Source organism: Cyprinodon tularosa, unplaced genomic scaffold, assembly GCF_016077235.1.
Source record: "Cyprinodon tularosa strain WSP-4 unplaced genomic scaffold, ASM1607723v1 ctg947, whole genome shotgun sequence".
Taxonomy (NCBI): domain Eukaryota; kingdom Metazoa; phylum Chordata; class Actinopteri; order Cyprinodontiformes; family Cyprinodontidae; genus Cyprinodon; species Cyprinodon tularosa.
The window spans coordinates 252,826-269,223 of NW_024039726.1; the positions used below are offsets into that span (position 1 = coordinate 252,826).

The window sequence follows — 16,398 nt, forward strand, 5'->3', positions numbered from 1 at the left end:
AAAAAAACACACAGTTATACTTTTAAGAGTCATGCATCATTGAGTTTAGACTCTGTGTCAACTCAGCATCCACTGACTTTCCCTTCATAGAACTCTAAAACAGACACCTAACTGACTCCCCAGGGACCCCAGAGGCAGACGGCAAGAAAGAGAAAAGAGAGGGGAATGAATCATCAAACACTACAGCAAAACCATGTGGAGACAGACAACCACTCAACCATATTAAGTTCTCTTCTCACTTTTAAGATTCATTGCTCCCTTACTCCATGTTTAGATTAATGTTTTCTGAAGTTTTTCACTTGTTTTCTCTAATTCTATCCTCAGATTGGGTTTCTTCTTTTCTATGCAATACACACAGACAAAAAAAAAAAAAAAACATTTGCAGAATTTATTTTCTTTCAGTCAAATCTTTGTTGTCCTGAATTTATTTTTCTCAAAGTTTGCAGTTAAAATCAGAGGCATACCATAGAGTAGATATGAAAAAAAATATAAATAAAGGCAAAGCAAAGGGTTTTTATTTATTTAAATATTTTATTGCACTACTGACATTCAATAATTATTTTTTTAAAATCAAAAAATGTTGCAAGTAACAAGAGGATTCATATAAGTTTTTTTTTTTTTTTTATAAACGAAACAAGATCTCTGTGTTTTAATTTTAGTTCTAAGAAGGAAGAGTTTCCCCCCCAAAATAAAATAAGTAAAATAAAACTCAGTGGGTTTAACCCATGCTGTGTTATGATCGTCTATATTTCCCCTGTTATATGGCCTAAGAAATCTTGTCTTTCATTTATATGATAATCTAAGGTTAGATTAGAACAAAAATAAATTGTTTCTAATCACAAAACAATTGCTCCCTGAACATAACAGTATTAATATGTCACTATTTTGAATTATATGAATGTTTAAAAAAAAACAGGAGCTGGTATGCATAAGCGAACATATTAATATTATTTTCACTTTATGTAGAGCTATAGCCCTGATAGAATGGTGCAGTCATTCAAAAGGAATTATCTTAAAAATAAATTATTGGTATGCATTTGCCTCTGTTTTTATGAATATTTATTTTTTTGGTTAGGGGCATTTTTTTTTTTTTTGCTTTTAGCATTTGAGCAGAAGCTGGACAGGAAGTAAAAAATAATTAAAAATGCCAAATTTTCTGATTTACTTAGTAAAAGAAATAATGCAGAACTACACTGGAGTTCCATGAAAGGGCATTTAAAATTATACCAATCTGCTTATAAATGAATGTGCATATCTTTACTCAGGATGTCCTCTGACCAAAAATCTCAACAGAGAATACACCTAATATGAAGAACCAATGTTTTTATTCTTCTTTTTCAACCTTAGTTTGAGGTTCTAAAAATTTCCAGAAATTGGAAAAAAAAAAAAAAAAAAAAAGCACCCTTGGACAAGGCAGCTAAATATCCAGAATGGTGAACTTCATTCTTGTACTTTTATGTTCCAGTCTGGACAAGATAAACTCTATATTTCTTTTAAGTGAGACAAGTAAACGAGGGAACAAACATAGTTCGGATAAGATCGAACCATCCTTTGCACAAAGATTTTATCTGCAAGGACTCAGGATTTAGAACAGCAGTCAGCATACAAAATTGTGGCATTGTAGTGATAGTCAGCCTTGCAGGATATAATCCAAACTGTGGAGATCACTTTGCACCATTCATGGGATATGGTGCGTGTAAATAAAAGGAAGGCAAAAACGAATTCACAGAAAATTCATAGAAAATCCTACAATGCCACAATTTCAATCCGTCCTCTGGATAAGGCCATATTATCTCTAACAAAAGCTGTCCTTCGCAATGGTGGATCACCTTCACTATTACAAAATGATTATCTTTATGTGCCATAACACACCAAGAAAGTAATAACAGTTGATATTAGGGATAAAGCACAATCCAATTTTAAGATGACATTTATTCATTCTTCATTTTAAATATCATGTAGTGTTATACACTCTTAAAGAGACCCTTTAAATAAAAAAAACAAAGACTCTTGAAGGCAAATCCTATATAACAACTTGGCACTTCAACATGCACATGCAGGAGCCTCTTACCGGAGTGAAGTTCATGACTTTGAGAATCCAGATGGTGAGTGCCAGGTTGACAATCATTGTGACAAGTAGAAGAAGGATAAAGAAGTACAAACATCTCTTTCTCCACCCATAGATGCCGACTGCTGGGTAAACTTGGGCACTGCATTCTGAAGCTCCTCGCTGGTGGAGGGGGTTTGGCTGGGCTGCAAGGATGTATTGCTCCTGGGTCATCTGAAAAGTGTGCAAATAAAATATCATGTTTACTGAAAAGACTCTTAATCAAATGGTCAATCACTAACACTGACAGGCATTCTTCAACACATTTCACCGTACTCAAATTAAATGATAAGATGGATTTCCCCAGGGAGAGAACAGAGGCTTGCATAGGACATGAAACATCAAATATATATCTTCAACCGGTTCAGTAAATAGATAAGTCCACCAGAAGTGTAGGTGAACTGTTGGTGAAGAGATGGATGATAACTGATGAGAAGGAGACTGACTAAGAAGACCGGAAGTATTTAAGAGCGAGATAGAAGTGGAGAGAAAGAGCAAGACGAAAGTGTGATAAAAATGAGATTGAGGTAGAGCCGTTAAGTGGAAAGATAGCACACCTTTGAGTACATTTAAGATAGGGCGAGGGATGGAAAAGGGAGAGAGGGCTGATAAGACAGTAGAGGAAGACAGAGTCCATTAGTTGAAGTGCAGCATGTGGAGTCATTGGTGGCTAGAGATATGAACATTCGCTGCAAGACTCTGCTATCTTTGTCCATCTGAACCCCTAACTCTTTCTCTCTCCTTGCTTTCTATACAAAAAAGTCTTTATTTTTCCTTGCTTGTACTCTTCTTAATTCACTTCCTATCTCAATTTCGCACTTCTCTCGGTCTTCATCAGTCTCTGTCTAATGCTCACATGCACACAGACACACACCCATGCACACACATGTATTTGGTCTTTATTTGCTGAAATTGCATGACCTTAACGCCTCAGTTGCTAGTAGTAGATTTTTTTTCCTTCACATAACAGTGCTTTTTTTCTTAGTGAATATAATAAAATGCCATGACTGGGAAAAACGCTGACTCAAAACCGGCTTGCAGAAGAATGAATACAAACAAGAAATGAACTAAAAAGGAGAATTTATGACAATTCCAGAAGGTCAATTATGACTTAAAATGTAAAATAACTTCTAAAGAATAAAGATGGATATGTTATTGCTAAGGTTTTTTCCATCTGGATTTTAAAATCGTAGTTTCCAATTGCTAGCGAGTGCACAAGTGTACAATATATTGAACCGACACATCCCATTGCTTGGAAGATTTTTCTTAGTCTAGTTTGCTCCACTCCTGCATGCAAGGAACTCTGGAACTGATGTGATGAAATGAATAAATCAATTAACCTATCAATGAGCAGATGAATAAACATGAGAATAAAAAGAAAACCTAAGAAGGGTTAGTTTAAAAAGGCAATGTGAAAGAAAATCTAACACAAAATTCAGCTGAACCTGCTGCATGAAAATAGCAGCTAGAAATATTCCCTTACAGGTCAAATAAAGTCAGTTTTTGGTTTCAACTAGTGACGAATGTAACTACATGCAAATAATCTGGTGAAGGGAATTTGAAATACTGGGCAATAAGGTGTTCCAGGCATTTTCAAAATAAAATTTAACAGCTGCAATGTTAGATAATGGAGCTTAACTCTATTAAAATCTTTTATATATATTTTCAAAAGCCTTATCCTAACTTGATGAATATTCCCATCTTAGATCGTATTACCTAAGCTGAAAGTAAAAAAAAAAGAAGCTTTAAGCAAATCTAAATTAAGTTGGCCGATAATTTATCTTCAGTAGTACCTGAAGTAGTTTAAAAATGTGTAGTTTTCTCTTAAAGTCTAACATGGTAGTGTGCTTTTCTGTTCTCTTCAGAAGTTAATTTTTACGGGAAAAACCCAAGGTCCCTGCTGACTGAACCATGATAAGACTAAGCAAAACACACAACAAATCAAGGTGAGCTTCAAAGCAAGCGTAATCAACCAACACATATGCAAAGGTGTACTGGAATATGTCTGGAAGCATTAACAATGAAGCATGAATTTAATCAGAATATTGCATGCATAGCAATTATCAGTACCTAAGGAGACTTGCACAGCTCTTGTAATAGAAAGTAAAAAATAAATTTCATACAAGATTAAAATGAAGTGATGTGGGTAGGTGATACAGTACATACTGCAGTTTGCTCCTCAGAAAAGGAAGATAAATCTATTTTAAATTGGAAAGCAGGATAAGCATTCAATATTTTGATCCAAATGTAACCCAACTATTTTTTATAAGCACATTCTGGATTTTGAACATATATTAAAGTCAAGCAGAAAGAGGGCTTAATGTTTGTCAAGAAGGCTAATGGATTAATGGCATTTTGCCTTTTCATAGTCAAGATTCACAGCAGCAGTCAGAACTGATTAATATGTTTTGCAATTCAAGAGTTTCATATCATTTCATGCAGAAACAAACCAGATAGATCAATATAAAAACATTGCTGTAGCATACCAAGTGGGGATAGGGTAGTGGTCATATAATTATTTGTATTCAGCATACACGCTGAATCAATAGCATTGTTGCAGTGCTGATAAGTTGCTGGAAGTTTTGTTCTGTGGTGACTGAGAATGCAAATAATTTTCCTACAAACAAAAACAGTAACAATCAACAGTGGCACGTAGGATCTACGCATGAGTGTATCTGCCAGTAATTGTTTAATACCATGACATACTGTATATGTACAGTATGCTATATGGAAGCTTCTCAAAAGCAACTAACATCACATCTGTGAAGTTATTCACAGACACAGATAACAGATACAAATAAATGCTCATGACATCACCCCCTTTTACTGGAGAGTGTGAATGGTCACCCTTCTTAAATTTCCAGTCCCTTAATGAAATACTGTAACTGGATGTTCCAATAAGTCACTGATTGTGTTTCATATGAATTTCTATATCATTTACTCAAAAGCACTGCTTTGTTTTCATGTTTTTTGCTTCAGCTTAGTGTTTTGACAATGTTTGCTTTCTGCAAAATGCCATGCTAAGAACAAATGACATACTGACAGCATCAAATGACAAACAAACTCAATCAAAGGAAACTCCATTGTGTATAGTTCTATTTCAAGGTCTTTAGCTTCTGTTCTACAATTTTCATGATTAAAATGCTCTAGAATAAACCGCATCAATATCTCTATTGAATATTATAGATATTTTTAGAACTATTGCAGGTTAAATTAGTTAAAATCTTAGTCAATTAGTTTCTTCCTTTCACCACTTGTTTATGGAGCCAATTGTGGAGTTCATGACTGAAGGTTTGAAGGAAAAACACATTCTTCAGGCTTTAGCTATTTCTCACTTTCTCTTAGTCCAATCCGCTGCCTAAACAACTTAACATTAATGTTAGCAAATCCGATAAGAGGAGGGCTAAAAAGAAGATGTAAACAAATAAATAATTTAAATAAAACTAATCTAAACATCATTTAAAAAAAGGAACTGACCCATAGCTAAATTATCTTCCTGCTGATCTTCTACGACAGGGTTCCTAAATTTGAGCCCTTGAGGTCCAGTGTCTGGTATCTTTTACATGCGTGTTTGCTTCAGCACACCTGAGTCTAATAATCAGATCATTAGAAGGACTCCGGAGAAGGACTGGAGCTCGATCCAAGTACAGCAAATTTGGTGAGGACACTTGAGTGAAGGCAGAAGTGTCTCAGGTGTTGCCATGATCAGTGCTGTCCAAATAGTGCTAAAAAAGGAAGGAGATATGAAAAGGAGCCTGTATGTTTTCTATCATAGTTAATTTAGCACAGGGCCTCACAAAGTTCCTATCTGGTTCTATGGCGGTCTAATGAATCCCACAATCCTTTGTATGACGGGTTGTATAACCACAACTTCCCTCACTAAACTGAAATATTCATTACTACTTTGCATGCACTCTGTGTGGTACTTGAAAGCCTAACCACCATATGTTTTGGGTTTTATAATGGAGAGTTTCAGCCATTCAAGATTTGTGTAACTCATGTTTATTTTAGTTATTTTACCGAACGCTATGGTCCCAAGTGGACTAGCATAATTCGTGTGCTTTGGTACAGCAAGTCGGACTTCATTTTCCTAATCATGGCCCTTCTTAATGTTGACCCCACTAGAGGCAAAGGAACAGGAGCTAGGGTCCTGAACTGCATAATGAGGCATGAATTCAACTATTTGATTAAGTTGTTCTGGAGCAGAGATGCATCTAAAAGTTGCAGGACTTGAGGACTGGAGATAGATGTCTTAGTGTATACAGTTTTTAGCCAACAGCTCTTTAGCTATCACCCAGGCAGTGATCGGAGTAACGGCGTTGAAAGTAACAGCTTTACTAACACCGTTACCTTTTTTAGTAATGAGTAATCTAACTAATTACTTTGACTGTAACTAAAACACAGTTACCATTGCTGACACCCCGTTACTGCACGTTACCAGTGTTGGGCACGTTACTTTGAAAAAGTCATTAGTTAAAGTTAGTAGTTACTTCTCCCAAAAAGTAACTGAGTTACTAACTGAGCTACTCCACACTTAAAGTAACTAGTTACTAGTAAAAGTAACTATTGCGTTACTTTTGCGTTTCTCGCGCCCGTAAATCTCACCACCCAGCCCCCACCTTCTTCGCCGTGTGTTTCCAAAGCCAGCTGAATAGAGCGGACGACAAAGACAAGAACCTGCAGAGAGTTTTGCATTTCTTGTAACTCAACGTAAATGACATCAGGGGGTAATGCGATGTGAAGTTTTTTAACAGGGCATTCAGATCTGGTGAGTATATGAAATTAATAACTGGGGATGTCTAATTCTGAAATCCTGTGTGTTTGGGTTGTTATAGATACTGTAACATCTATCTATCTATCTATCTATCTATCTATCTATCTATCTATCTATCTATCTATCTATCTATCTATCTATCTATCTATCTATCTATCTATCTATCTATCTAGATGTATACTCTGTGTGTGACATAAAATATGGATCTCCATCCCTGCCACAAAGGCCATCAAATAATGTTTAAAATAAAAAATACAGTAGGTTGAAAAGTCAGAGTATCCATCCATCCATCCATCCATCCATCCATCCATCCATCCATCCATCCATCCATCCATCCATCCAGATTTCTCCCTTTCTTCATATAGGCTATCATTTGATCGTTCACGCTCTCCATAGTTCTCCTGTGGCGCGAGCACAGGGCGACTGTTTTTCCTTTAGCGAGCATATGCATTTCCTTTCGCTTGCGCGGTGACTCTTGCCGCCTGCGCTGTGCGGAGATGCAGAGGGAAACGTTATGTGGTGGGGAAACACAGCTCAACGTAAGACCGGTATTTCCATGTGGAAAACGCTGTTTTGCTGCTGGAGTCATCCTCACTCTCCATCTCTCTGTGTGTGCTGTACGTTAACATCCGCCAGCGGAGACACCCGCCTACCCAACTGACAGGCGGAATCTCACTATACATCAGCCATTCTCATCCTCCCCTCTCTCATGACAAGGCGCGCACCTCTGGATGACCTAAAAAATAATCTTTAATATCTCTTAAACAAAAGTAGCACAAACAATATTTTTTCTGCACAAATCTGCACTAACGTTGCACTAACCATTCAGTCTATTTGCAGAGTTTTTTGACGTGGGTGGGGTGTCAGCTTCACGCAGCTGCGCACGAGTCCTATCATGAAAAAAGGTTCATTGTGTGACCTGAGTAACGCGCAGTAACGGGGTGTCTGCAATGGTAACTGCGTTATAGTTACAGTCAAAGTAATTAGTTAGATTACTCGTTACTAAAACAAGGTAACGGCATTAGTAACGCCGTTACTTTCAATGCCGTTAGTCCCATCACTGCACGTTACCCAGGTCGCACAATGAACCTTTTTTTCATGATAGGACTCGTGAGCGCCTTGTCATGAGAGAGGGGAGGATGAGATTGGCTGATGTATAGTGAGATTCCGCCTGTTAGTTGTGTAGGTGGGTGTTTCCGCTGGCGGGTGTTAACGTACAGCACACACAGAGAGATGGAGAGTGAGGATGACTCCAGCAGCAAAACAGAATTTTCCAGATGGAAATACCGGTGTTACGTCGTGCTGGGTTTCCCCATCAGATACGGTTTCCCCTGCATCTCCGCACAGCGCAGGCGGCACGATTCACCGCGCAAGCGACAGGAAATGCGCATGCTCGCTAAAGGCGCGCAACAGTCGCCCTGTGCTCGCGCCACAGGGGAACTACAGAGTGGATGGATGGATGGATGGATGGATGGATGGATGGATGGATGGATGGATGGATGGATGGATGTTGCAGTATCTATAACATCCCAAACAAACAAGATTTCATAATTAGACATCTTCAGTTATTAATTTCATACACTCACCAGATCTGAACGCCCTGTTAAAAAACTTCACACCCATGAGTAGAGGTAATGCAGCCTGATGATATTTAAACTGCATGAGATATCACATAATGGCCTTACTTTAATTTTATTTTAGGTAAGCCTAGGCTTTTACAGTCATATTTTTAGTTTACGTCACATAATTGTGATTTTCATGGTTACTTGTCCTGTTTGAGGGACGAAAAATGACAAAACTGAATTTAATATATAAATAAATACACATATAAATCTATAAATATATGAACAAATATATAAGTAAATATACAGGCAAACAAATAAATACATACGGCAGAAAGGTTTTGAGCAAGGGTTGTAACTGTATTTTTGGTTAGGTCATTTTTTGTCCCTCATATTCCTGTATTAGAATAGGCTGATACAAAATTTAGGAGAGTCTTATGCCTTAGCTTAAATGTTCATTGGAAGTGTATAGATCACAAGTAAGTTTCTACATACATAAACTATACCCTCACTACAATACGATTTTAAGAAATTTAATTCCATTTTTTTTCCTCCCTTCTTTCTGTTTCTTTCCAAACTAATTCCCTGATCGTCTTCTCTCCCTCCCTTTGCTTTTAGTTAATCCATTTCCCGCCTGCCCATTTTCTGTCATGCACTCATCCCTCTTTCTCTGTCTCTCTAAATGCATTTCTTAGATTGAACTGACAGCATGGTCATCAATCAATCCTATGGGGCACCTCAGCCTCTGTGTGGCAGGCTTAACTGTATTAACATCATAATGCATTTACAGCCATGAGAACAATGTCAACAAGAGCCACATTTCCATGGATACCAACACAGCACACCTAAAAGACATTGTTTAATTTAGCCAGTGTAGTAGATATGGAGTCTGCATAAAAATGTAGAAACATATCATTAGTGGGGTGACCAGTGGTTGTTTGTTATGTTTAAAATACAATTATATAAATACAGCACAAAATTATATATTTTGGTAGATATGGAGAGGTTTATTGTTTTCCTTTTTTATTTAAAAGAAATTGCATTGTAAAGAGATTTCTGAACTGTAGGGTAGGCACATGAATAGCTCCCTTTTTTTCTAAGGGAAATCATTTACAAATCAACAAAATTATGCATGAAGAGATGTAAAGACAACTGTGCCGCACCTCCAGTCCAGCAGGTGGCAGAAAGAATAATGGTGAGCAAACAAAGCAACATGGTAATATTCTATCTGTTCCTAAAACAAGATGAAAAAAAAAACAATTACCATTATATAATTTCCCTACTAAATCCAGAGTGTATGCTCAAATATGAATCTTTTATAAGATGGTAATTATTTCATATTAAAGTGCAGGAAAAGGACAACCACTCATGACTGCTCAGCACATAACGATTTTGAGGACTTTTATCTGGAAAAATTTAGATTTTTAAAATTTGTCAAAGTTTCAAAATGTAGGCCAATAGCTGACAGTCTTTAGGAAAGGGTTATCAAATATGATGGAGTAATTCTTTAAAGGAGCAATGAACACATTTTTAATAAAAGGGATAATGTGGAGAGCAGTTCAGGAACAGAAGCAGCTCAGTTAGACTTGGAGCAAACCTTTGTCCTCCAAGTGAGTAGCAGCATGAAGTCAAACATTTGCTTTTGTTGGTGTAAGAGCCTGGTTACTCTTGTGTTGCTATGTTGATTCAGTTCACTGTAATGCTACAATTGTGGCACAGAATTGTGCCCCTTGCATACATTCTGAGAATTTTCTTTTTGACAAATAATCTGATAGTATGTCACACCTTGAAAACGTATCCAGCATATGCCTCACGTCCCAGAATCTCCTAAAACGCATTTCATGAAAGTTGAAATAGGGAACAGGGACAGTGCTGCTGTCATCCATTTTTATATATTTATTAATATTTAGACAACAAAAATCAAGCAAAATCCAGGAATGTGCCTCTTCTATTTCCTAAGATTTATATATATATATATATATATATATATATATATATATATATATATATATATATATATATATATATATATATATATATAGTTGTTTTGGTCTACATGCAATACTCAATAGTGCACCTACTGGTGAATTTGCTTATTGCTCCTTTAATAACCACTGTCACGCAAATATGAATATGCCAATATTCATACTAGTATGAATATTGGCATATTCATACTAGTTTAAGCAGTTCAGATTGTCTATAAACATACATTAATATCCGTGGCTTCCTATTTCATTGTGGTTCGAAGGTTTTTCCTTTGCTCGTAAGTTAGGGTAGCAACTGAGATTTGTGTAAAACTGTGTGCTTTAGTGTTCAACCACTTACCAGTGATCTAATGAGAAAATAGCCCACTCTAATGTGGACTGGAGGATGCATGATGCAGTGGGCCTGTTTACTTTCTAAAATTTCTGGAAACCTTTCTAGAAGCTTTGGTATGAGAAATGTTTGGATATTAATCCATAAATTATCAGCATAGGGGATGTACAATAAATTAGACATCTTCATTGCTGTCTTTTTGCCTTGACCAGAATCATAAAGAAAGCGTATACGGTGAGCTAAACAGAAGGATGGGCACTCATAGTAGATTGTGCAAAGGTTAAAGGGTCAAATATCCTACTCTTTCTTTCTCATCTAAATTCATCAAATGTGATCGGTGAATATAAAGTGATGTCCTATTCACCCAAGGGTTTTTTTTAAAGGTGTTTACAACAGGGTTACCAAAAGCTGGTTTACATAGGATATAAAAAGTGCTGAATTATCTAGCCGAAGTAAAGGTCACATTTTTCCAGGGAAAGATTACACTGCTGGCAAAATAGATTGATTTTTAAGCCTTCTTTTAATAAAGAAGGGGCCATTAATTATGTGTTATGTGTAAGTGTTATGTAGTTACCCAATAGCTGCAGGTGAGTACTAGATCAAGTGTATTATGAACTTTTAAAACTCCCTGAAAGCACAATTGTTACCATATCACATCAAATAGACAATAGTTACTTAATCATAATTAGATTGTTGCTGACATTAGATGTCTTTTTAAAACTAAATTACATTTTACATCTCTATATATTTAAGTTAAATAGGCAAACTTTTAAAGCGAAAGTTTGAAAATTATGTAAAATTAAGATGGTTAAGGAGCAGCAAACAACTACAGTAGGAATGACAACTGAGAAGGTTTGCAGTAAAACGGAGGTTCAGTAGCTTATATTTTAAGAAACCTCTTTCACACAAGTCTCTAAAAGTCATTTAGAAGATTTGGGAAAAAAAAGTCCTGTAAACATAAAATCTTTTGGCCACACCTTTTATAAAACAAACAAAAGAATAAATACATATATATATATGAAATCGTTCAATCAGTCAATTTGAAGGGATTTTAATGTTATGGGAAACTGCAGTGCAGTTATGTTTATTATTTTTTGGTCCAAATACAGTAGTCCCAATGTGGAAATAAAAGAGAAACGTGGAATCAGATGTAAACGTGTGTTGCCTGACAATGTATGTGGAAGATAAATGTACAGGCTAGTGAATGAAGATTGATTCGACTCAGCCGTTAAGGTGAATAATGGAGAGCCCTGTAAATTAATACACCTCTGGTAAGAAAATCAGAACACTTCTAACTCAGTTTCATATAAAATGTATTTTCAATAAAAAAATTTAGCTTTAGATCCATCTAAATACAGTTAGACTAGCTTAAGGGGTTAAAGAGCCAGATAGTAACCTTACAGACCCATTATCTGATAACCGACAGAAACTTTTTCCGTCGTTATAAACATTCACCTGTTATTCCAAAATTAAATGTTTAGCAGCTCAAATATATCCCTGAATGGATCCTGCAGTTCCATTCTTGTCAAACTGGTGACACTTAAAGTCAGACATAATGGGGCAGCATTTGGCCCATTACTCCATGAACTTCACCACTGTTTGTATTTTTTGTGTTATTTCATGCTGTGCTAAATGACCAGTTTCAGTTTTTATTTTCCAGCAAGCAGCAGAGAAAATGAAGACACAAATTTCACTTATTGGGAGAGCGATATAATATGATCTGTTTTAATTTACTGCACTCAGTGAGCTATTTGGATAGATAAACGAGGAGCTGAGGTTTTATCATTGCATTTTCATATTTTACTGTTAGATGAGATTCACCAGGACTGATGAAGTTCAATTCTTAATAACCCACATCTTTCAATACTCCTTTACAGTAATCAGATTTGGATTTTGACCTAAAGCGTTTAAACAGGAAAGAAGGACCTTTTTCATTGGGTTGGCTTTAGGGAGAGAGAGGGTAAGAACATTCCTCATGGGGTACAAATTGAAGCAGATAACCGGTTTCTCCACACAGAAAATCTATTTTTTGTGCATCTGAGTCTGAGGCCTCTTGGATGTTTCCCTCTAAAGGTTTTCAAGGATGAAGCCAGAACCCACTGGATAGATTGCTCAAAACATTTACTCTAGTCTGGGAATGCCTTAAGATCCCTTTAAATAACACAAAGAGGGTTGTTAGTGAACTTGGCAGGTTAGTGTCAGAATGTGAACATGCCATTTATTTTTGATCGGTTTATATAACACCATCAAATCAATCACAGAGTTGCATCACTGACATAATATTTCAGTTACATCATATGAGACTTTGTGATATTGGCAAACATTTTTGTAACTGGAAATTGATCTGAAATTGTCATTGTGATGAGGCAGATAATTTATGCACTTACTCTTTACTTGTCAAGCCCTGAGTTATTTAAATGTGCTAATGTTACATGTAAGCTAAATACATCTTAAAACCATTATTTTGTTCCAATTCCAATCCAAGTAAAGATTAAAATGCACCCATACATTTCTTTCTATGTATATAAGAACACTCTGCCATTCCTTCCTGTCACATTGCGATTTTCATGTGCTCTGGAATATCACAGGTATTTACAGATAAGCCTGTCCAGAAATATAATGCAGGTAAATAGATAAATAAATACACAGAGGGATGACACAGTCGCTGCATGCACCAGCAAACACACAGCAACAGAGTTCAGAGTTAAACACACTGTATCAGACACAAACAGGACGCTGAGCAGTGAAGCATTACCGCACATCTACAGGATTCTGTCTACAGGATGCTTTCTGTTAAACAGGCGGCTTGAAAGAAGAACTTTTCCTGTGTTTCTCTCTATCACATGCATAAAATCATAACCATACATGATAGCCAAACAAACAAAAAAGCCCAAGGTGTATCTCAAGCCGGGGGTACAGGCAAACAATCAACACAGCAACATTAGTGTTGGAGAGAGAAATAGAAGCCTAAAGAGTTAAAAATTCTGCAGAGCTTTCTGTGTTTAGCTTGGCGACAGCTGGAAGAAGACTAATTACAAAAGAATAACATTCACACCTATAAGTATTTTAAATCTATTTCTAACATCTAGCTACATCTCAGATACAATTGTAGCTTCTTGTTTTTATGTTTTGTTCTCTCATCCAGGAAATTGGATTTTAAATCAACATAGTAAATGCACCAAACCCTCCAGTGCAGACTTTCTTTTATGTTTGAACATTTTTTATATATTTTTATCTTTTCTTTTTCATGTGTCAAATATATTCAGCTGATTTAAAAAAAAAAGAAGGCTAAATGTGCAGTCTGTTTTTCTTTATTTCTGTGAAATGTACAGTATTCTTCCTTGTTTCTTTAATTTTTCTTTTACTCCTCTTTTTGTATTTGTGTAAAGGCTTATTTTGCACGGAGGGAACTGCCATAATCTATTTATAGATGTTCCAGAAAAGTTGTTCTCATTTGTCTCTGTCTAGATCCATCTCCAGCTACTGATGTCTTTCGTTTGCTAAGGACCCATGAGACTAATTAGTGGTTGATGAAAATGGAGAGAGAAAATGAGAGTAGACAAACCTGAGTTAGGCACAGTAATACTTTATTATAACATGTGCGGAAAACAGTAAAAACCACGGATGGCTATCAACCTGGTCAGAGAGGAAGTTACTTTCCTACGGAGCAGCTGTCTACTTAAAGTGCTTATTCAAAAAAATGAATGTTTACTTGAGGCAGCTGAAGGATGAATGAGCCTAATGAAGTTAATCTATCTTTAAATTGGAGGTTAAAAATTAATCAGTTTCTTACAAAAATATGAATAGATGTTAAAATATTTCAAAAGAAATGGAAACTAAATCATATACGTTTTCAATATTATTAGGTGGACCAAAAAACCTCCACTTATAGTGTAAGCAATTTTTTTTTTGCAATTAGACTTCTTCACATATAACCACTTTACAACCACAGGCCTAACTGTAATTTATTGTGATGACATAACTGTGAAGCAGAAGGACAGTGATCACATGGTTAATATTGTTTATTCTGTATACAACTCTGAAAAGTGCTGAAGTGGTTTTCACTTAGCCGCCTCAACTCAGAGAGCCAGAATATAACCAAGTTAAAACAACATCTTCCCGAAGGTATCTATTCAATTGAATAAAGCTGTAATGTGAAAAGTCTTGTAGCTTTGTAAAAGAACTGAATTTGAGACGAAGCAGAGCAGACATGGAGGTACAGTAATCAGTAGAACCGCACTACAAATCCGTAAAATCATCTTATGATATTATTGAAATATTTGACATTCCCGATTATGTAGCAGCACACCAGCATAGTGGTGTGGGGAAAGAGTGGAAAGGCTTGAAAAGATTTTTGTAGGTTAGGTAAAGCATGATCAGAACTCTCAGGCTGGGTATCTGGAGAGTTGGCAGAGTTTGACTGCAGGGGAATTTGGCAGATTATTAAGGGAGGCGGGAACTAAGTTGGGGCAAGAAGCCCAATGAACTGTCGATGAAAAGTTGCTTTTAACAAATTATCTTGGTTGGAAGAAGCTGAGGCCTGGATGGAAATGGCCACGAGTCTTCAGGTTTCAGCTGGGTTAGTCTGTGTTTTGTTTAACTCCTTAGCCAGTTTCTCTACCATTGTATTGGTTAGCAGGAAGAGTGGTGGCCTAGGGATTAGGGCATAGAGCTTGGAATCCTGAGGTTCTGAGTTTGAGCCCCACCCCCACAGACTGCCACTCTGGGACCCTGAGCAAGACCCTTAACCCCACACTGCTCCCCGTGCGCCCAACAATGGCTGTCCACTGCTCCCCAATGGGATTGGTTAAATTCAGAGGTAAATTTCTACAATGTGAGATCAATTATTATGAAAACATATACAAGTATCAATTGATAACATACAAGATAAAAAGAAGGTTCTCTCCTCCTTCAGCAGACATAACACTTCCGCTAAAGATAAGGAGGGATTTAAAGTGGAATGTGAAGATGCTGGCTTTACTGAGGATTTACACTTAAGTGTGTTTATAATATAGCATTCTGGGTAAATTATTGTTTAAATTCGTATGTTGAAAAAGAAGCTGGACAGATGATAGAAGGTACATTTAAATCTTTCCAAGGACACGGCTCTTAGTGCATTTCTTCAAAAATCATTGTAAAGGTGCTTCAGGTAAAAAAGAAAAAAAATCAGTTTGTCTTAAAAAGCATGTCCATGTCTTTGCAGGGTATGAAAGAAGTTAGGCTAGACCTTCTCTGTTCTTTGAAGGCTACAGAAGGTTTTTAGCTGATATGTTGGCTACAGATCTTAGAACAAAGCTATTAAATCATCAGAAGAAACCAAAGTCCTGAAAAATCCCTAAAGATCAATAAATCTAATCACATTTTAATGAGTAAATAATTTAAAAACATAAAATTAATATTTATAGATTGAAAGATGACAAGAAATTTAGGCTTTCTCTGCTATCTCTCATTTCCCAAACCAAGAAACTCTGATGATATGCCAACAGTATATAACACCTTCCTGCAGATTAGTTTATTTGAAATGGGTTTGTGATTTCATCCATCCATCCATCCATATTCTGTCATGCTTATCCCAAGCAGGGTCACAAGGGGTGCTGGTGAACCCACACATGCTCAGGGAGAACATAAAAACTCCATGC

General features: G+C 36.4%; 1 protein-coding gene across 1 annotated transcript in view; it reads right to left on the reverse strand.

The window, feature by feature from the left end:
* LOC119776628 (zeta-sarcoglycan-like) overlaps window positions 1–16,398 on the reverse strand; it is a 475,955-nt gene that overhangs the window by 224,076 nt on the left and 235,481 nt on the right. Inside the window, exon 2 of the mRNA XM_038275169.1 lies at window positions 2,072–2,281. Within this exon, the coding sequence (XP_038131097.1) occupies window positions 2,072–2,281 (210 nt within the window). The remainder of the gene's footprint in view (window positions 1–2,071; window positions 2,282–16,398) is intronic.